Source organism: Linepithema humile, chromosome 3 (assembly GCF_040581485.1).
Source record: "Linepithema humile isolate Giens D197 chromosome 3, Lhum_UNIL_v1.0, whole genome shotgun sequence".
Classification (NCBI taxonomy): Eukaryota; Metazoa; Arthropoda; class Insecta; order Hymenoptera; family Formicidae; genus Linepithema; species Linepithema humile.
In genome coordinates this window covers 19690781-19712490 of record NC_090130.1, presented here as the reverse complement: position 1 = coordinate 19712490, position 21710 = coordinate 19690781, and the positions used below count along the sequence as shown (strand labels likewise).

At 34.3% G+C, this 21710-nt stretch overlaps 1 protein-coding gene and 1 long non-coding RNA gene across 2 annotated transcripts; one reads left to right on the top strand and one right to left on the bottom strand.

The window, feature by feature from the left end:
* Window positions 1-365: 365 nt before the first annotated feature.
* Window positions 366-6769, top strand: LOC136998339 (uncharacterized). Its single transcript, XR_010888905.1, has 3 exons — window positions 366-5060; window positions 5201-5366; window positions 5447-6769. It is a non-coding gene; the product is annotated as an uncharacterized lncRNA (long non-coding RNA).
* A 12560-nt stretch (window positions 6770-19329) lies between these two features.
* Window positions 19330-21366, bottom strand: LOC136998337 (uncharacterized). Its single transcript, XM_067350870.1, has one exon. It carries the CDS (start codon window positions 21364-21366, stop codon window positions 19330-19332), a length of 2037 nt encoding a protein of 678 aa, XP_067206971.1.
* Window positions 21367-21710: the final 344 nt, after the last annotated feature.

Below are 21710 nucleotides of genomic sequence, written 5' to 3'. Positions count from 1 at the left end.
CCTCCCTCAGACCCCTCCCCTATAAAAATGGAGGAAAAGGGGACTGATTCCCCGCTCCCTCTAGAAATGGAGGTGGAGGAGAGAAGACGAGGATCCCCGAAAAAAGGGGGAATGGGGATGTGTCCCTTCTCTACCCTGACCAACGGACGATGAAAATGGAGGAGGGGGCTGCCCTTCGAGTCCTCTATCCATAGAGATGGAGGTAGCGTCTGCGCCCTCCCCTGAGAAGGATGGAGAGGTTGGGGGAGGAGGCAAGTCAACGCCTTCCTTTCGCCCCCACCGTGGTGAAAAAAGGAGGGGAGGCCGGTAGGCCGGCCGGCACTCCCCCCTCAGCAAAAAAGGAAGGGGCGATCAATGGTCGCCACGGCGAGGAGGGGTGGAGGCGGTTGTTCCGCTCACCCACCCACGAAGGAAGGAGAGAGACGCAAAAAGGGGGGAGAGTGGAGGGATCAATAGAACCTCTGCCCTCCTCCGACCGAGGGTGAGGAGCACGGTGCTTCCTCAAACCATGGTGGAATTGCGCGGAAGGGAGATGGAAGCTATACCCGTCAAAAAAACGAGAAATCCCCCCAAGGCAGAGACGGAGGAAAAGGACGTCCTTCATAGGCATCTAGGGCCAAGGAGGCGGGGGGGGGGGGAAAGGCAAGGTCTTTAAGGAAGGATGAAGGGGCAAATAGTTGTCGCCTCCTCACCTCCATCGGTGGGACGGCAAGAGAGGCGGATGCCGACGCTGCCACCGGTATCGCCCTCTCCGACACAAGGGCGGAGACGACCACCACCAGTCGCCACCACGCGGGCAAGGAAGGGGCAGCCATAACACCCCCACGCGCGCGCGGAAAGGAAAGGGAAGAGAAGGGGAAGAGAAAGGAGGGACGAAAGGGCTCCCCATCCGCCGCAACTCAACCGGGAGTCGTCACGGAGCGAGAACTTCGCAAAATAGAGGATGAATGGGAGAAGGAAGCGGTGGCATGGAGGGCGGGCTCATGTCACCAGTACGACGGGAGGCTCTCCCTCCCCGCCGCCAAGCCGAAAGGACGACGGAAACACAGTCGGGACCTCGAGCGGGAGGGACTCCGCTGGGGAATGGGTCTGGAGGGGGTAATTTCACCACTTCCAGAGTCATCCTCAGATGGAACAGCGAGATGCCGCGGTGGGGACTGAGAGAGTCCCAGTTTTCGCTGATGGTAGAGGAGGTGACCACGCGGATGAAAAGAGGGTGGACAGATCGGAGGTACGACCGCACCCAAATCTTGTACGAGGTCAGAGGCACCCCGGGAAGAAAGGGTGGCCAAAAAGATGATTGTGACATATGAGGGTTCCGACCACGTGGCCGGGACTGGAATGATAAGGGAAGTGGCGGCGGAGGCGGCTCGGGAGTACCCACATTGGAAACTCACCTCGGAGGTCCGAATGGCAAACCGGCTTCCGGACCGCCCCCAAAAGCTGCAAAACCTCCTCCGCTGAGGGAGGCGAGTAGATTCTTCCTGGCCGGCCTGGGGGAGATTATCTCGTCTCATCGCTCCCCCGAAAGGGCTGAGCGCCGGGAAAACAAGAAAAAGAAGAAAAAGAAAGGGGGGAAAGGAGGAGGTAATTCTTCTTTCCCCCTAAAGCCTCTCCGTTAGAGGAGGCTGGGAGTACTTTCCCACCGATCGGGGGACGGGAACAATCATGTGGGATATACCCACACCCAAAACGGCCGGTGGGGGGGGGGGGGAAGAGAGAGTAGGTCCGGCCTGAGGTAGGGTGGGGCGACAGACGGAGTTTCGTCGGCCCCGCCCTCAAGCCGGACGGGGGGCTGGTGTTTGGGCGGGGGCCCAGGCACCATTCCCGCCCTCCAAACAACCCGTGGGGGCGTGGCGGGGTAGTAGTGACTCTACCTTGCCGCTAAGAGATAGACAGGCCCTGGGAAGAGTCAGTGCTAGAAGGGACTAGGGACAGGGCCGCTTTCATAAGTGGCGGGCTGGGGGCACCCGGGAAGAATGCCGTTCGGCGATGCCCTGGGTGCTCCCGATAATGCCAGAGCACGGTCACCAGTGGGGTTTTAGTGGGTAGCCCCGGACGCTCCGGGAGATTCCCACATGACCCGCGGTACCTCCCCCAAGGCCGCAGGTATCCATAAAGGATTTTCCCACCTAAAAAAAAAATTAAAAAAAAACGCATTGTTTATCCTACACTTGTGTTGCGCAATAGTCGCAAAATAAATATAAAAATGACATGTTATCACATATTTGAGAAAGAAAAGTTAACTAAAATTGTTGCTAAAGCACCCTTCCACATTACACCCTTATAGATAATCGCTGCATTTTGTGTGCAGCGCGTTGTCATATGCAAGTTAGCTATCAGCGCATATTACACTGAAGTTTCGCTTGTAGTGACTACGGGAAAATAATTTATGAAATAAAAACAGTGAACGAATCAATCTATTCAACATCCACTCCGACTCTACCCTCTTGACCCGACTTGACAATGAATTGAAATATAAAATTCCGTAAAGTTTAGTCTTTTAATAATTTTAATATACTGCGATACATTCTACATACTGTTGCATTCTACTAAATTACTACGATACTTTTAAACTATAAAGTATATAAAATGTATATTATATTTATAATATACATTTTATATTTCAAGATTTTATATATAATACTTTATAGTTTAAAAGTATCGTAGTAATTTAGTAGAATGTAACTGTGTGTAGAATGTATCGCAGTATATAAAATATACTGCACACGAAATACAGCGATTATCTATGAGGGTGTAATGTGAAAGGAATGCTTTAGCAACAATTTTAGTTAACTTTTTTTCTGAAGTATGTGATAACATGTCATTTTTATATTTATTTTGCGACTATTGCGCAACACAAGTGCGGTATAAACGATGCGTCATGCAGCGCGACGCATATAATGTGATACTGATGACTCATTTTTGAAAGATACGATTTCGGAACATAATAAAATCATATATAATTGCATTCAGCGTAAAAAATGCTTAAACATTTGTCATTTCAAAAATTTTAAAATTCGAAAAAATAAGAGGTGGGGATAAATAAAAAAAATTACATTTTTTGAAAATTCAACTAAACAGTTATAAGCTCATTACAAACCATACAACTTCTATTTGAAACATTTTTTGATATTTGTTACAATTTTGGTGATATTCACACAAAAAGAAAAAACCCGTTTTTTTTTCAAAAGGGTGTTTCACCCCTCAAATTTGAATTAGGGTGTGACCGGACGTGCCCTATGGAGATAGATTACTCAGGACTCACCAGTCGCAGGCAGCAATACGTTCGCCGTAGATTGGTCGCCACTCGTTTTAACCTCTTAAACGAGAAAGTTGAAATTCTTGCCTCGTCCTTCCATGACCCTCAGGATCGGATGTCGCTTCTTTTAGTACGGACGATGACGCCTGATGAGATGCTGCGATGTATCTTGTTCTAATCCCTTTTGTTTTGTTTGTTCACAGGTTCACCTTGCGCACAGACGATGGATCAACCGGATGCAGAACGGATAAGGTAAGTATCGACAACATTCGTTTCACAGGTACGGATTGAAAGAATTTCACACAATTTATTTTGATTAATGATTAAAATAAAATATATATTTAACACAAAACAAAATAATTGTACACAAATTGTGAGCCATAGTGGCTATAACAGTATACAAAGTATACAAGTATACAAAGTACAGTAAGTATATAGATACAAAAATACAGTGTCAACTACTGTAAATTATTTTAACCTGTAAATAACAGGTGTAAAAAAAAGTGGTACAATAGGGCTCCAGGCGACGATCCACTTAAAAAAAAATCGAACGCGCCATAAGTGGAACCTCAAAGGTGGTGCGGAAGACCACTACTTATTAATAGTACTAATAAAATTACCAATCTACATCTATTTGACTGCATTTTTAATATGCTACTGTGTTCCTCCACTAATCTCCACAGTACATGTATATGTAGTTACTGCAGTAACTCTTGCTAATATGCAGTAGTTTAAAATAAATAATTAAAAGCTTTGCAGGCGTGTAATCTTTCATGTTGATAAATGTAAAATAACAAGCATGGCTAAACGAGTAAGGCAAATGGCAAGAATATTAAAAATCTCGTGTTTGAAAACTGTGATTTTGTAACTTTTTTTCCTTTTTCGATATTTATTTTAAGCAAATTATTAGATAATGTTTTTGGCTAAAAAAAATTATTTTATCTTTATTAAAAATATTCACATATGTTAAATTAGCACTTTGTTGCAACATTGTAAAATAACTTCATTTTTCTATTAACAATAGCAGATCTGTATTATTTCTAAAATTGTTAGTTTAATATATGCGAATATTAATAATAAATAGAAAATATTATTTTTTTGGGCAAAAAAATATTATCTAATAATTTACTATGCTAGAAACAAATGTGGAAAAAAGAAAAAAAAGTTGCACGAAGCAGGTCTCGAACAGGTGATCTCTAATATTCCAGCCACTCGCCTCAGAATTTCTTTTCTAAATCAGAAACGCTTGCTTTTAACATGCAAGTAGCATGCATTTATCGTCTGTTGTGTCGGCTCGGTGGAAGGGAGACGTTCGCTCTCTTCCATTGGTTGAACGGCCGAGCTCACACGGATACGTGACGTAGCGCTTCTGTAAGATTGTGTGAGGCAGCGGAGCCGGGACCGCTGTGGGAAATATCGCATCACTGCTGGAGAGCTCTCTCGGGTCCAGCTTTTATACCCCTGGATCCACGGACTAAGGAATAGAGGGACTGAGTCTAAAGTCCTAGTTTAGGCGAGAGGGGACGGTAACTCAAGCGTGCGGGGGGGACTGCTTTCCGCCATATTGATGTAGCGATTCTCACACAGAGATTCTGTGTCTGTGACATGGTTACACTCGTGTAGTGGTGCCATACATAACGGGTGACAAGAGATTAGGCGGTTTTATTATTGTACTATAAATTTTATAAAAAATGGTTAGATGTATAGTACCAGGCTGCTCCATGACAAATGAAAAAAATGAAAGAAAAAGCGAACTTCAAAAAACATTAGAGCAAAATTTAAAAATTAGTTTACATAGGTAAGAAATTCATCTTATTATTTAGATTAGGTTCCATATATTATATCGAGTAAAATTTTTCTTGGAAAAGACATTTTGAAACATTATCTTACTATATAATTTTATTCTTATTATATTAAAAAATGCTGTTTTTATTACAGATTACCAAAAGATATAAATAAAAGAAATTTGTGGCTAAAAAATATTGGATTGGATGAAAATATAAATCTAAAAAAATCTGCATCAGTTTGTTCATTACATTTCAAAACAGAAGATATAAATAAAACTTTGGATAAAATATTTTTACGTGAAAACGCAGTACCTTATGTATAAAATTTTATAATATTCAACTTTGCTTGGTATACAAACATCAGTATTTTTTTATTGAAAGTTTTTTACTTTTTTAGAGTGATGCTTTTGTCGATAGTACTCTTCAATACGAAAACATTGAAAATGAACAGAATTATTTAAATTCATCATTTTCTTCTGATAACCAACCTTTATATTTAGAAGCATCATTTTCATCAAATGATACTCATTGTACCAAGAAACTAAATACTAAAAATGAGGAATACAATAAAGATAAAAATATGTCCATGCAAGCTGATGAACAAATGCTTCTCGATGAATTCACTGGAGAATTTGTTAGGAGAAAAGAACATTTATCAGCTGGTTAGTTAGAATTTTTACATTATTATCTAATTATTTTTATTGTAAATTTTTATTGTAAATTTGAAAAATTTGTGAACAATATACTATTTTAAGGTGAACTTCAAGAACATTATACAGTGCTGGATGAAAAACTTTTTGACAACTGTACTACTTCTCCAAAAAATTTGCCTGGATATTCAAATATTAGCCGTTCAACATCTGTCAGTCCTCAACATCTTCAGGATGACAGAGATGACACAATAAAATATTTAAAAGCATCTTTTGAGGAGCACAAACGGAAAAGTCAACAAACAATAAGAAATCTAAAACGCAAATTGAAACAAAAAAAGTCTGAGCCAGATTTTGATATAGTTATATCTTCTCTAAAATCAAAATTAAATAAAAATTATCTAGACATCTTAGAGCAAATGGGTAAGTCTAATAAAGATTTATTGAAAAAAATGATTTTAAAATGTGAGGCTAAAACTATTAGTAAGCAATACAGTCCTGAACTAAGGTCTTTTGCACTAACATTGCATTACTACAGTCCCAAAGCTTATAATTATGTAAGAGAAAAATTCGAATGTGCTTTACCTCATCCAAAAACCTTATATAAATGGTACACTTCTGTAGAAGGAAATCCAGGCTTTAATACAGAAGCTTTAAAATCAATTGAAGAACGTTGTAAAGCTGTTGATTATCCTTTGTTCGGGGCTGTTATATTCGATGAAATGGATATAAAAAGTGAAATTGAACGGGTGCATTCAAAAGTGTATGGCATGGTTGACTTTGGTGAAATGGAAAAATATATTAATGTTGATTCAAATAAAGTAGCTAAACAAGTTCTGGTTTTCACTGTTGTATGTGTGAATGCAGCATGGAAAATTCCTTTTGCTTATTTTTTTATAGATTCACTAAAAACTGATACAAAAAAATTGCTTATTTTGAAAAGTTTAGAATTGTTGCATGCATTTAAGCTTAATGTTGTTTCTTTGACGTTTGATGGTGCACCTATAAATATGAGCATTATGAAAGAATTAACTGGTTTTAATATAGATAAAGATCTCCAAAATAACAAATTGCAGACTTACTTCTTACATCCTGTTACTGAAGAAAAAGTTTTTATATTTTTGGATCCAGCGCATATGCTAAAATTAGTGCGAAATTGCTTAGGAGATATTTGCACTATAATTTCTGAAGATGGGGAAGTATCTTGGAAATACTTTGAACAACTTCACTCTGTTCAAGAAGAAGAGGGACTTCATTTAGCTAATAAATTAAGTAAGAAACATTTAAATTATCAAAAACAGAAAATGAAAGTTCGTCTTGCATCTCAATTATTTAGTAAGAGCGTTGCTGATTCCTTGATAATTTTAAAAAATATGAATATCTATTTATTTAAAGATAGCGATGCTACTATTCGTTTCATAAATTTATTTAATGATCTTTTTGACATAATGAATTCTAAAAGTTTGAAGAATTTACATTTTAAGAAGCCATTACAATATTTTGATCAAAGTGATTGTCAACCATTACATCAACATAGTCATAATAATGAGATTATTATTAACAAATTACTCGAATGCGAAAAATACATTTTTAATTTAAAAACAAAAGATTCAATTAAACTTATTTTTACTAAAAGGAAAACTGGATTTATTGGTTTTTTAATTTGCATTCACAGTCTTCAACAATTATACCACGAATTATGTGAAAATAAAAAAGTATTAAAATACATACCATCCTATAAAATAAGCCAAGATCATATTGAATTGCTTTTTGGTTGCATAAGAGCACATAATGGCTGTAACAATAATCCAACGGCTCGGCAGTTCGTTGGTATATACAAAAAACTCTTAGTACATCATGACCTTCGTGCAAATAATACAGGCAACTGTATACCTCAGGAAAACATTTCTATATTACATATAACATCTAAATTAAAACCGGTTGATGTAATTAATATGACCACGCCATCAATCAAACATGTTACAGCTGAAATAGACAATGAAAAAAATAAAAAATTAATTAATACAAATATTGATACAAATACAGACAGATTATTAACTTTAATTCAGAATTTTGATACACATTCTTATGTTAAAAATCCATGTAATGTATCAGAGATTGCAGAAACAATTATTTCTTATATAGCAGGTTCTATTGTAAAATCTTTACAGGCAAAAATAAAATGTGAAGATTGCTTAAAAGCTTTAGAAGGTACACCATCATCATCAAATTCTTTGATTACCATAAAAAGTAGAGGATTTTTAATTTATCCTTCTCATGATGTAACATATATTTGCACAAAGGCTGAAAAAATAATAAAAATATGTCTTTATGAAAGTGGTGGAAAATTTTTATTAAAAAAATTTTCAGATTAATTTTTAATAAATTCTATAAAACGGTCGTTAATAAATTGCGATTTATTATTTTCAAATTTAAAAGATCACAATAATCAAAATATTTTAGAGCCTCATTCTATATATCTTACTGAAGCAATAATTAAAAAATTTATTAAAATTAGACTACACTACATTTGTTCTAAGACTATAGATAAAAGTATTAGTGATAGGCAGAAGTTCACTAAATTAGTTCAACATAAGCATCAATAAATGCTTAGTATTATTAGTTTAATTAATACTATGAACTAGTTTATGTAACTAGTAAATGTAAAAGAAATATTTTTTTGTTAATTTTGTTTTATTTATTTTAAAACTTTATTATAATGTGTTTAGTTTTTACATTTTAGTAGACATTTTATTTTTTTGTTTTTGACATTTTTTATAAAATAAATACTTTAACTTTTATTACTCTGAGGCTCTGCATACAGTAGACAAAATATTAGAAATAGCAATAAACATTTAATATTAAAAAGAGAAATTATTTTACATCTAACAAGAGAATAAAATATATTAATTAGTTCCAATTCTTATTTCTTAATTCATGCATTAATTTTTTCTATTCTTTTTATTTTTAAAATAAGTAATTCCAATTTCTTATTTCTAATATTTAATAATTATTTCTATTTCTATTTCCTATTTTGTTTATTGTGCGCAGGATCTGACTTTCATTTCTCACATATACGCAAATAGTGAGTTCTATGTGTGGTGATTACTAAACGAATATGGCGGCCCCCCCCCGCCGCAAACGTGCTCCCCCGGTACAGCTTGTGCACCGTCCCTCTATTCCTTAGTCCGTGCCTGGATCCGACTGTTCTCCCTTCTGTTGGTGCAGTGTCCAATCAGAGCCTAGCAAGATTTCCTCCAATCGTGGAGCGATTATCCGTCTGGCAAACCCATAGATATATTACATATAGATAGAGCTTTGTACCATTTTTGCTATAATGCAACACCTGCCAAGATAATGACGGTTTTTCCTCCTTCGCGCATGCGCATTCGTATATTTATCTCGGCAGATACAGCACTTTTACATAAAATTAGGATATATCCTTGGCTGTCATGGATAAACACTTCTGTTTTTTGAAGATAAATGCGTGATTGCACATGCGCGACAGTGTTCCGATTAGGGACCGGTTGTATGCGCATGTGCGGCTCTGCGCATGTGCGGTGATGGAGATCCAGTGCCGTTATATGTTGTGTGTTAATCGTATGGCGGGACGTTTTGAGGAGGTTAGGTGAGTACAAATAAGGTAAGATTTATTTATTTATTCAGAAATATGGAATCTATGGAGCATAAACCTAAAAGACCTAGAATTAGAAAATTTCAATCATCATGGCTAGATGAAAATGTTTTTAAAGGATGGTTAAGCTCCACATCCTACACTACATAAAGCATTGTGTACTGTATGCAATAAAGCCATCAGATGTTGCAAATCAAATTTACTTAAACATTCGCAATCAGACCAACATATTGAACAAATAAATTCTAAAAATGTTAACATTAATTTTTCGAATAATAATGATAATAGTAGTGTTACTCTTTCACATAAAGATAAAGTCAAACGCGCCGAGATCAAATTAGCAGCATTTTTTGCTGAGCATAATATTGCATTTTATTCCGCAGATTATTTAATTCCACTATTAAAAGATATCTATATGATCCCTGAAGTTGTATCAGATCTTTCATTAGCACGAGATAAATGTACTAAAGTAGTTACACAAGTAATTGCAAAACGCGAGATTGAAAAAATTGTTACTAATTTACAAAAATGTAAATTTTCAATTTTAATAGATGAAAGCACAGATATTTCGGATAAAAAGCTTATGTGTGTTCTTGTGCAATATGTTTCACTTTTCAATAAAAAAGTAACAACTCAATTATTAAATTTATTGTCTGTAGACGCAACAGATTGTTCCGCGAATAAACTTTTTGAAATTTTTAAAAATATGTTAAATGAAAACAAAATTCCTTTACAAAATATTGTTGGAATGGCAAGCGATAATGCATCTGTAATGATTGGTTGCAATAATTCTTTTATGTGAAACCGTGTGAGCTTCGGCGGACGCGGAGTAGCTCGCCGGAATCCAGGTTCGGTCGGTTGGGGGTATGTCAAATAAACCAAATGCTCGTTTATAACAAAATAATGAAACAGCGTTTATTGAGAAAGATGTTGATATGATTTGTTTCGAATGATCTGCTTCAATGCTCGTGTGTACATGCAAAGCGTGTGCGAAATGAATTCGAAAGAGTATACAAAATAGCAAAATATCGGTGCAATCGGTATATTAACAACGGTGAAATAATTAATAAGTGACAGCGAAATAATTCTTTAAGGCGGCGTGAAATAAATACAAAGCAGCGTGAAGATAAATGCGAAGTATCGTTAATAGTAAAATAATTATTTGAGCGACGGTGAAATAATTATTTAAGGCGGCGTAAAATAAATGCGAAAGTAACGTGAAAATAAAGGCAAAGTATCGGCAATAGTGAAATAATTATTTTAAAGCGGCGCAAAATAAAGGCGAAAGCAACGTGAAGTATCGGCAATAGTGATATAAAAGAGCGACGGTGAAATAATTATTTAGGCAGCGGTGGAATAATTATTTATGCGAAACTATAAAGTATGACGTGAGGCGTCCTGGTGCGGTCGGCGAGAGCGCAAGCGCGGGCGATCGTGTCGCAACGGTTGGTACAAGACGGAGCGCTTGTCGGTGAATGCGTTCGTAGAGTATCGCGAGTCTGTTCGATCGTAGATCGATGCGGATTATTCGGCGGCGTGGATTGGTCGACGCGGTTTTGCCTGCCGGACGGATTACGGTTTTGAAATCCCAGCGAATAAACGCGATATACGGACTTAGGCTGCCGATTCCGCTCGGCGGGAGCACGAGGACGCTCGTACGAAGGCGGAATTTAGAATTTAGAACGGCGACCTGGCTAGGTACGCGGGAATGCCCGCAATACGAAGTTCGGTGGCCTAGAGGAGCCAAGTACGCTCGGCGGGTATACGAATATACTCGTATGCGAGAGTCAAGAATACCGAGGACGCTCGGCGGTACACGAGGATACTCGTGTGCTGGAACAGGTATAGAATCCGAGTATGCTCGGTTTGGACTACGAGGATACTCGTAGAGGGATGTTCGCTGTCTATCAGCGAACGGGATCTGGTGAGAAGACGTACAGCCGGGCCTCTTTTATACCCGGCTGGCAGCCGAATGGTTTCGAATCGGCAAGCATCGGCGGTTTCGGCGGCGAGTCCCCTACAAAACGGAATTTCGGAACGGTCGGGTGTGGGGGATTTTCGGCGGTTGACCGCCGTTGTTACGATAAGAAATTTATCGGCGCTCGATGCGCCCTTGGTGGGCTACGGACGATGGACGGTCCGTAGCCGTAACGATGCAGCTTGCGGGCTGCACCGTTACATATGTCACGATTAAAATTAGAAATACCGGGTCTTGTCACGTTAAACTGTATTTGCCATTCATCCGCGCTTGTAGCAAGTAGAGTATGCAAAAAACTTCTTGAGTCGTGCGAAAATTTAATTCGAGGAGTTAGTACTTACATTTCAGGTAGTGCAAAGAGATGTGCAATTTTAGGCGAATTTCAGGCGTTTTTCAATGTGGAAAGAAATAAGATTTTAAAATTATCAAATACTCGGTGGTTGGTATTACATAAATGCGTTGTTAGATTATTAAATAATTGGGAAATTTTAAAAAATTTTTTTATTTTGGCTGTAGTAGAGGATAAATTAAAATCTGCGGAAATAATTTTAAATCAGTTAAATAATAATTGTATTAAAGCATATTTATTATTTTTAAAATATTCGTTGAATTTTTTTAACGAGTTTAATGCTCTTTTTCAAGCTCGTAAAGTTTTAATACATACATTGTTTGAAAATAGCCAACAATTAATTCGCGAAATAGCACAAAATTTTATTATTCCAGAAGCTTTAAAGTGTATTGTTAATTTTAATATAAACGATAAAAAAAATATTAAATATATTAATAATATATATGTTGGTCCGGAATGTGAAAGTCTTTTAGAAACATTATCTTTGGAATGCGCGCAAGAAATTAAATTAAATTGTTTAGAGTTTTATATAACTGCAGTTCGCGAAATGTTGAAACGTTTGCCATATAGAGATACTGTTTTTGAACAATTAATGTTTTTACAGCCGAAAGTTGCTCTTTACGATGAATCTAGAATCTACAATTTAAAGATTTAACATTTATTGCTACGCGTTTAACATTTATTGCCCGCTAGGAGATATTAATATTGATATTACTAAATTAGCTTTTGAATGGAGAATTTTACCATCTGTTTTTAATGATAAAGAAAAAAAAGAATTAGCTTCTTTAGAAATCGATATGTGGAAAAAAATATTAGAATTAAAAAATTTTAATGGGAAAAAAAGGTTTCAAAATTTAGAGTTATTAGTCGAAGCGGTTCTTTCTTTTCCCCATTCTAATGCTGAAGCGGAACGAATTTTTTCAATGGTTACAGATGTAAAAACTAAAAAAAGAAATCAGTTATCTAATGAAACTGTTTCTGCAATTTGTATTATGCGGTCTAGTTTTCAAGCTGAAGGCATTTATTGTTCAAATTTTGAAATTGATTCCGAACATTTAAAATTACATAATCCGCAAAATTTATATGGAAAAGCAGGAACTTCATCTGATGGTTCTTAATACTTAAGACTTTTCTGTTTATTTTATTTTTTATGTGCAATTTTAGTGCAATATTTATTGTCTAATTATTATTTATTTTTAATTATTTTTATTTTTTTGCATAACAGACACATGCTGATACATCTAGCCAATATTTTTTAGTTGTATGTTACTTATATGGATAAATTATTAATATTGTATTTTTCAGATTTTATTATATTTTGTACTAACATAAAATGTGATATACCGGGTGTTTCAGACCACCCGTCCCACCCTTTTAAAACGTAGAGATGTGCTTGTACAAAAAAATGGCTCAGACGAAATTTGCATGATTTCGAGGGATCTATCTGATGGTGACCTTGACTTTGATCTTGCAGTTGATTTTCAAGGTCATTTAAAGGTCAGAGTTATTTTTTAAAATGGAAACCCCTATTTTTGATTCCAAAATCTAATAGCTGGTGTCAAGAGCTTTTCAAAACACTATAATGAAGTTATTTTTCATTAAGTACTTTTCGAGTTATGAGGCTTGTAAATTACAGTATTTTGACATAAAATACAAAATATCTTGTAAAACATTCAATTTTTGGGAATCTTACCTTAATACTTTTATGCATAAAATAATGAGACGAATCAATTGGTATAAAGAAACACATAGTTGCTTTCAAGAAAAAGTATGCAGTTGCATGTTGCAAACTATGTTGCATAATATAATGTACAATTATTATATATTATTTTCAATTTTTTAAAAATAAAACATAGCCTACGCGTTAAAACGTCAGTGTTGTAAATTTGTGAAATTAATTTATACACAGACATTTATTGAAGTCGTGTGTATGTAACAATAATGCAATTATCTGAATCAGTGCAGTGATACCAAGTTCTGCATCGAGAGCATCGAGAGTACCGCTCGCGGTAGGAAAGGCACGCACACAGGCGAGAATCGCTTACGTCACGCGTCCGTGTGCGCTCGGCCGACCGGTATGTAGAAGCGAGCATACATCTGTCTCCTTTCTATCGAAGCTTCTAAACACGAGCAGACAGCAGCGTACGATAAATGCTAAGAAGCAAGCGTTTCTAAGGTGAGTGGGCCGAGTAGGTACAATATTAGAAATTCCGTGTCCGAAATGTGCTTCTTGCAACTTTTTTTTGCATTTGTATGTAACAGTTCAAAATTAAAGAAATATATATAAACAAGTACAATAAAAAAAATTATAAAAGTTTTTTTAGCTATAAAATATTATATTTATTTATGATATTCGCATATGTTGAACTAGTATTTTGTTGTAAAATTATTTAATTATTTTTCTATATATTAACAATAGCTAATCAATATGTTTAGTTACTATTACATATGCAAATATTTTTAATAAATATAAAAGAATATTTTTTAGCCAAAAAATTATGACATTATTCATTAGTAATAGTTAGAACTATTAGAAACTAATGCAAAAAAAATGTAGCAAGAAGCAGGTCTCGAACACGGGATCTCTAATATTCTAGTTACTCGGCCCACTCACCTTAGAAACGCTTGCTTTTTAACATTTATCGTACGCTGTTGTCGGCTCGTGTTTAGAAGCTTCGGTGGAAGCGAGACAGATGCTCGCTTCTACACACCAGTCGGCCGAGCGCACACGGACGCGTGACGTAAGCGATTCTCGCTTGTTGCGTGCCTCCCCTACCGCGGTGCTGCTAGCGCGGTCTTCCCGCTCATGATGTAAAAATATAAGGTGTATCATTCTTGCATTGAACTATATACCATACTGGAAGGAGCACAGGCTACCCCCTCCATTCGACAAAACGGTCAGACAAGGCGGCGACTTGGTACCGGATTTCTCTTTCTATCTCGTCTACTCTCTTAGCTGAAAACATTCGCCTTGCGCATACATATATACCATTTATATACATATAGGACAATTTGTTATTTATCTGTCAAGCATGGGAAAAATTTGTGGCCTAAAAAATTGTTTAAACAGCAGCGATAGCAATATGGAATTTTCTTTTCACAGGTATTAAAATTAAAATTGATAAATATATTATTTATATTTTATAATGTATAAATATATATAGATATATATGTATAATTATGTGCGTGTGTGCATGTGCTTGTGTATGTACATTTTATAGTATTTAATAAATATTTTTCAGCTTTCCTATGAAAGATAATAAAAAATATAAAAAATGGATAATGTCTATACCAAAAGATTTGTTGGACTTGCCCCTAAAACAGCACACATATATATGTAGCAAGCATTTTTCACGTGATTCCTATGTATTACGAACAGCAAAAAATCTATTATTCAAAGATGCAAGTCCGTCAATTTTTTATATAACATCTAGCAATGATGCAGATAAAGAGAATATTGAGGTATGGTTTATTGAAAATATTTTAATTTACTATTGTAAAAATAAATTTTTTCCCAGATACTGTCTATAACAGACACATTTTCAGGATCTCTAGGATCTTCTTCCAATTTTAGACATGCATTCTGTCTGGATTCTTATTATAAAATACACATACATACATATATATATATATATATATATATATATATATATATATATATATATGTATGTATAATCAATGTGTGTATATAATTGAAATCGATTGTGTATATATATATATTTGAATCTGATTAATCGGGATGTATCTACGACTCAATTCAGCGATTGTTTCAATTATCTGAATATTGATATATACACAATTTTATGTATATTATATATATTTAGTTACGCTTTTATACTTGTACATATTGTAAGTTGGTAATATAATTAGAAGCATAAAAGTAAATATATTTGTCATTAAAGTTAATTTGTCATTCATTGCATCTCACAATAGACTGCTACATTTGATGTCACTGAGAAATGAACAATATTGAGAATATACACACTATAGTTTATCCAAAGAGACTGGAGTTTATTTTATGTTACAAATGCTTTGAAATGTGTTTTTTCTCTTTCTTTTCAATAAATAGAAAAGCAGTGAAAGAACGCTTTAAGGCATTTGTAACATTACGTACAGATGTGTGTGATAGCTTTAAATATATATCTTAATATTTTTAATATGTGCGTGTGTGTATAAAATATTTATTTGATTTTGGTAGAGAAAAACAACTAAAAAAATATTAGATAAACAAGTGGATGAACAAATGGATATTTGCATGCTTAATTCTAATGTAATAAAGACGGCAACAGAACAAGAGCGAAGAGAAGGTGAATTATTGAAAAAAATACACATTTTACAAAAACGTTTACATCGTCGAGAAAAAACTATTAAAACAACACGGAACATTGTTGAAACGTTTAAAACGAATCATGACACAAACACAGATCTGGAAAAAATATTACTGAATAATTTTAGTGATTCTAAGTTACAAATTATTTTAAATGAATATCATAATAATAATGTTGTTTCAACGCAAAGACGATACACGCAAGAAATGAAACAATTTGCATTAACACTATATTTTTATAGTCCTAAAGGATATGACACGCTTCGAGAAACATTGTGTTTACCACATCCGTCGATGTTACGAAAATGGCTTGGAAATTATAATTGTGAAGTAGGTTTTCTTTCGGAAATTTTTAAATATTTAGAAACAGAAATACCACAAAAGCAATTTTTGAAAGATGTAGCTTTAATATTTGACTCAATGGCAATTCGTACTCAAATTATACATGATATAAAAACCGATAAAAACAGAGGCTATGTTGATTATGGTGATATCTTAAATATTGATTCTCAAGATTTAGCTACAGAAGTATTAGTTTTTCAAATAGTTTCATATACAAATAAGTTTAAATGCCCAATTGCATATTTTTTTATTAACAAAATAAATGCAAATATGCAAGCACAACTAATAAAATGTGCAATTGAAAAATTATATGAAGTAGGCGTAATAGTACGTTCATTAACATGTGATGGAACAAAAACAAACCTTTCAACGTTTAAATTACTTGGATGTAATCTATCTACTGACAATATAAAAACCTTTTTTAAACATCCACAAAATAAGTCAAATGTTTATTGTATAATGGATCCATGTCACATGGTTAAATTAGCACGTAATGCCTTAGCAGAAACAAATATTTCATCTAAAGCTGGCTTAATCTCATTCAGTTATATTAAAAAACTGCATACAATTCAAGAAGAAGCAGATTTAAAACTTGCTAATAAATTAAGTTATAATCACGTTAATTTTTCAAATAAGAAAATGAATGTACTTTTGGCAGCACAGGTATTAAGTAGTGGTGTTGCTGATGCAATAGATTTTCTTAGAACAAGTGGAGATAAAAACTTTATAAATAGTGAAGCAACAACAGAATTTATTCGTATCATTGATAGATTATTTGACACGATGAATACAAGAAACGGTTTTGGTACAGGTTTTAAGTCACCTATGACGATTAACAACTTAAAATTAGTCAAACAATTTTTTGATGATAGCATCACATACATTTCGAGTTTAAAAATAAATGACATTAATATTTTTGTCCATTCTCGAAGTACTTTTGCACTAGGATTTGTTATAAATTGTCAAAGTTTTTACAATTTAGCACACGATCTATTGTACAAAGAAGTAAACGCTTTACGATATTTTTTAGCATATAAGTGTTCTCAAGATCATTTAGAATTATTTTTTTCATGCATAAGAGGACGTGGTGGATGGAATGATAATCCTAATGCATTACAGTTTAAATGGGCTTTACGGCAACTTTTGTTTCGTAATTCTGTACGTGCTAGTTTTAATGCAAATTGTTTAAGTGACAATTACGAAGTACCCTCTATTTTAAAATTTCGAACGCCAAAACGTACAATACATGATGATAATTGTATAAATATAAATGAAGAAGAATTGCAAGCCCTATCAAATTTAATAGATAATGTAAATTTATCGTTTCTTCAACAAAATATTTTATATTATATAACGGGTTCTATTATTCGTACACTTCTTACTGAAATACATTGCCATCATTGCATAAATATTTTAATAGAAAGAAATATGGAAAGATGTAATACATTTCATACTTATGCAATTAATATCAATAAATACAATTCATTCACTTCTTTTGTTAATCGAGGAAAACTTTATTATCCATCAAATGTTGCGTTTCAAATTGTTCAAACTACAGAAAAAGCTTTCAAAATAGAATTAGCTTCAGGTCACATACAGAATAATTCTTTTAAACAAAATATTGTAATCAGAGTCATGCAATTATTATTGCCTAAAATAAAACAATTATTTATACCTGAACATCCTCTTCTTGATAATACGGGAAGTGAAGATTTGCATGAAATTCAAATAATTAAAGTAATAGCAATGAAGTATATAAAACTTCGCATTTTGACTTTTTGTAAAAAAATGACAGAACGACATTTAAAAGAACGTGGAACAAAACGCGCAAAATTGCATAAAACTATTTTATTTAGTCACGTATAATCGTTTCTTGTTCATCTTTATTTTGCTTCGTTTTTCTTTAGTCACAATGTGCATTGTGCAATATTTTAATTTGAGGCAATTGTGATTTGTTATTTGATTTTATTTTAATTATATATTTTATTTTAAATGTATATTAATTTTGTTTTACTTTAATTTCAATTGTGATTTAATTGTGATATTATAATTAATAAATGTAACAAAATTATAATATTTAAACAAATAAAATATAGAAGTGTTTAAATGTATTAAGTTTTTTTATTTAATATATATGTATACATACATGTTATATATTAACAATTTTTATTAAACAATATACATTGTTTTTATTAAATAATTTTATAATATAAAAATAAATTTCAACATATAAATTTTATAATTATCCAACAATTTTATTTTAAAGCATAAAATTTTATTTTTATGAAGGCGAATGTTTGTAGAACTAATAGTAGCTGTGAACACGTGACCGAGACTGTTGGTTAGATAGAGAGATCCGGGTCCAAACAGCTATCTCCATCTGACCGGTCGAGAACAAAGGCGTGCTGTTACGAGCGTATAGCTACGTAATAGATTATTTAGAATAAGTCGGGACACGTTTGTGGAAAAAGTCTTTATTTGATGTTGCTGGTTTGAGCTTTGATCGAGAACTGAACTGGCGAGAATGATCTTCGTTTAAGATGCTGTAGGAAAATCGTAGCGGCGGAATGTTTATTGGAAGGAAGCGGTTTTGTCAAAAGGAAAATATGCGTTAGGCATAGGGACAGCGTTTATGTTTATTGCAGTCATCGAAGGGTCATGTGTTTAGGATCAAGAAGGAGTAAAGATAAAAAAGGTTCAAAGGTTCGAATAAAAAAGAGTAATATAAGAAACTATAAGTTGCGGCACGTAACATCTCCCCCCTTAGGAATGAAGATCTTTCTCGAAGTAGAAAAATACATTTAAGATCTTATTTCTAAATTAACGCAGTAACTTAATCTAGTATTACAATGATCAGAAAAATTAATATTCAACGATGTTCTAAACAATGAGGTATAACGTAGTCTTATACTCTAACATACACATGTATAGGCTCTTATACTATGTCATTAATTCGCAATGTTAAATTTCCTTAAAACGATACAATAGTTGTGCTTTGTCTCACACGCGTTCAAGTCTTGACAATCGATTATTACGAGAGCGAGAACGTCGGATCTCGTTATTTGTTCCATGTCCCTCTCTTTCGATACGAAGGGATTCTTCGCTGTCGGTCGGTACAGATATAAAGGTAACTTCGCGTTGCGTAGCTGTCGGATGAGCACTACGAGTGGTTATATTATTATTAAAACAGTTGTTAAAATACTGAACGCAGCCTTCCTTAGGTATACAACATAATTTAAAAATATGAACGAACTTACTAATCAATGAACATTTTACCGTTATATAGATAATAACTAATCCTATCATAGTATATAATATATAATAAAACCAACTCAAGGTTTTTTCATATAAGGTTTTAGTTCGGTGATGTTTGCCTATCTCATTTGCTTCTTTATATAATTCGTCCAAACTAGAACTAGCTGTTTTTAACAAATTAATATCTAAGTGAGGTGTTTTACCAATGTTTAACAATTGAAGCTCTGAAATATTAACATTACTTTCTTTGATATCTTCGCATAATTTGTTTGTACTAAGATTAACGTTAGGAATAAAATCTTTGTCAATGGTATCGATTATACTTATAGTTTGGGTATGTAATAATACATTATCCGAAATGGCATCACATTCCGGGGATAGTTTAACTAAACCAGTTAAAAGTAGTTGTGTTTGACGCGGCTTGTCGTCTTTACATAAAATGTGAAGGGTCTCCTCCCGCGGCGCAGTATAAAGCCACGAGTTTGCAGATTGTAATTGATACCAGACAGTATTATGAATTTTCATTACACGGATATCGCATTCTTTCAATATGTTTTCTAATCTAGCGGATTTCAGTAGTTCCGATTCGCAAGTATGGACGGTCGAAATCTGGTACAATAGGTCCGTTTGTTTGCAAATCATTGCGTCGTTAATCTTTTTACATTTTGTGATATCTCGATCGGTTAAGTGTGTATACAATTGTTTGTCAGTTCTGAGTCCTATGTACGAGTGTAGCGGGTTTATGAATGCGTAAACGTTTTCTTCGTTCTGTTTGATCGGTAATGGAATCATATGGTATAATATGAAATCATTTTGTTCGATTAATGGAATTTCGAAAATGTAAACTAACCTATGATTTTTATAAAATATACTTAAATCGCTAGCATCGATTAGGTTATTAAGTTGGCTAGGGTCTAAAGTTACAGGTAATCTTTTGTTGTTTGTCATATAATGTGAATCTTTTAAATTATTAAATAATTCTCTAGGTGTAAGTATTTTCGGATGGAGTAATCCTCGGCGCGCTAGTAATATAGCATCGGTAAGTATTGTTAAATCTAGTTCATATTCTAACATCAATTCGGCACATTCTAACAAATATGAATTTGTTTCGGTGTTTAATTGTAATGCGTTTAATTTTCCCGTGTTTTTGTAAATTTCGTCGTTAAGTTTATACAAATTAAAATCAATTTCCTCAAATTTATGTTTATTTTCTGCAAAGGCAAGACTAAACTGATTAATCGTGGATCGCATAATGCTGATTTGTTTTTTGTATAATTCTGTTAGCTGTTTTGAATTGTTATAGACGAGATCTATTTGTTCATTATAGTAATTAGCATCGGATGAATCTAGTGTGCCAAATAAAATTTTCGAAATTTGTCCTACAAAGTCAAATACACCACGTTTGACTCTCGCTCCGCGGTTGTTGAAACGGATTTCGTCATCGAATCGTCCTACCATGTCGTTGATAGTTTCTCGCTCTGTTTTTAATGTTATTAATCTTCGTTTAATACGTTCTAATTCTTGTAGTCCTGAACATGTTATATTGTTTCCGTACATATGGTATCTGCTGTAACATAAGATTTCGATTTTCTCCGCGTAAAATTTCAATATTTTTTCTTTTTCTTCCAATGGCGCAAGATTTACATAACTAATAAACTTCCAGTGGTCTCTAAAAATAAGAAGGTCGCCTAAGTTTTCAAAATAGACTCCTGCCAGTCTCGTTAGTGGTTGGTTAGTAAAGGCCTCAAAAGACTCTGAACTAGTCATCATCGACATCAACATTCTGTAAAGGAAAATATGCGCGTTTTAATTTATTGACATGCAAGATTTGATTGCGTTTGCCTCTTTTAATTTCATAATTTACATCGTTCAGTCTACGTGTAATTTGGAATGGTCCGTCGTATTGATCAGACAATTTTTTACTGCCTGTTCTGACCGTTTCGTGTAATACATAAACGTATTCTCCCGGATCTAAAACTAATGGTTTCATTTTCTTATCGTAATATTCTTTTGCTGACTCTTTAGCCTTTTGTAAATTATTCTTAGCGTTTTTTCTTAAGTAATTCAATCTATTCGTTAAATCTGCGAGAAATTCCTCGTGAGTGATTCCTTGTCTCGGTTCTACA

Excerpts from the sequence above, each read along its gene's own strand:
- LOC136998337 (XM_067350870.1), bottom strand. The coding sequence starts at position 21,366 with ATGTTGATGTCGATGATGACTAGTTCAGAGTCTTTTGAGGCCTTTACT.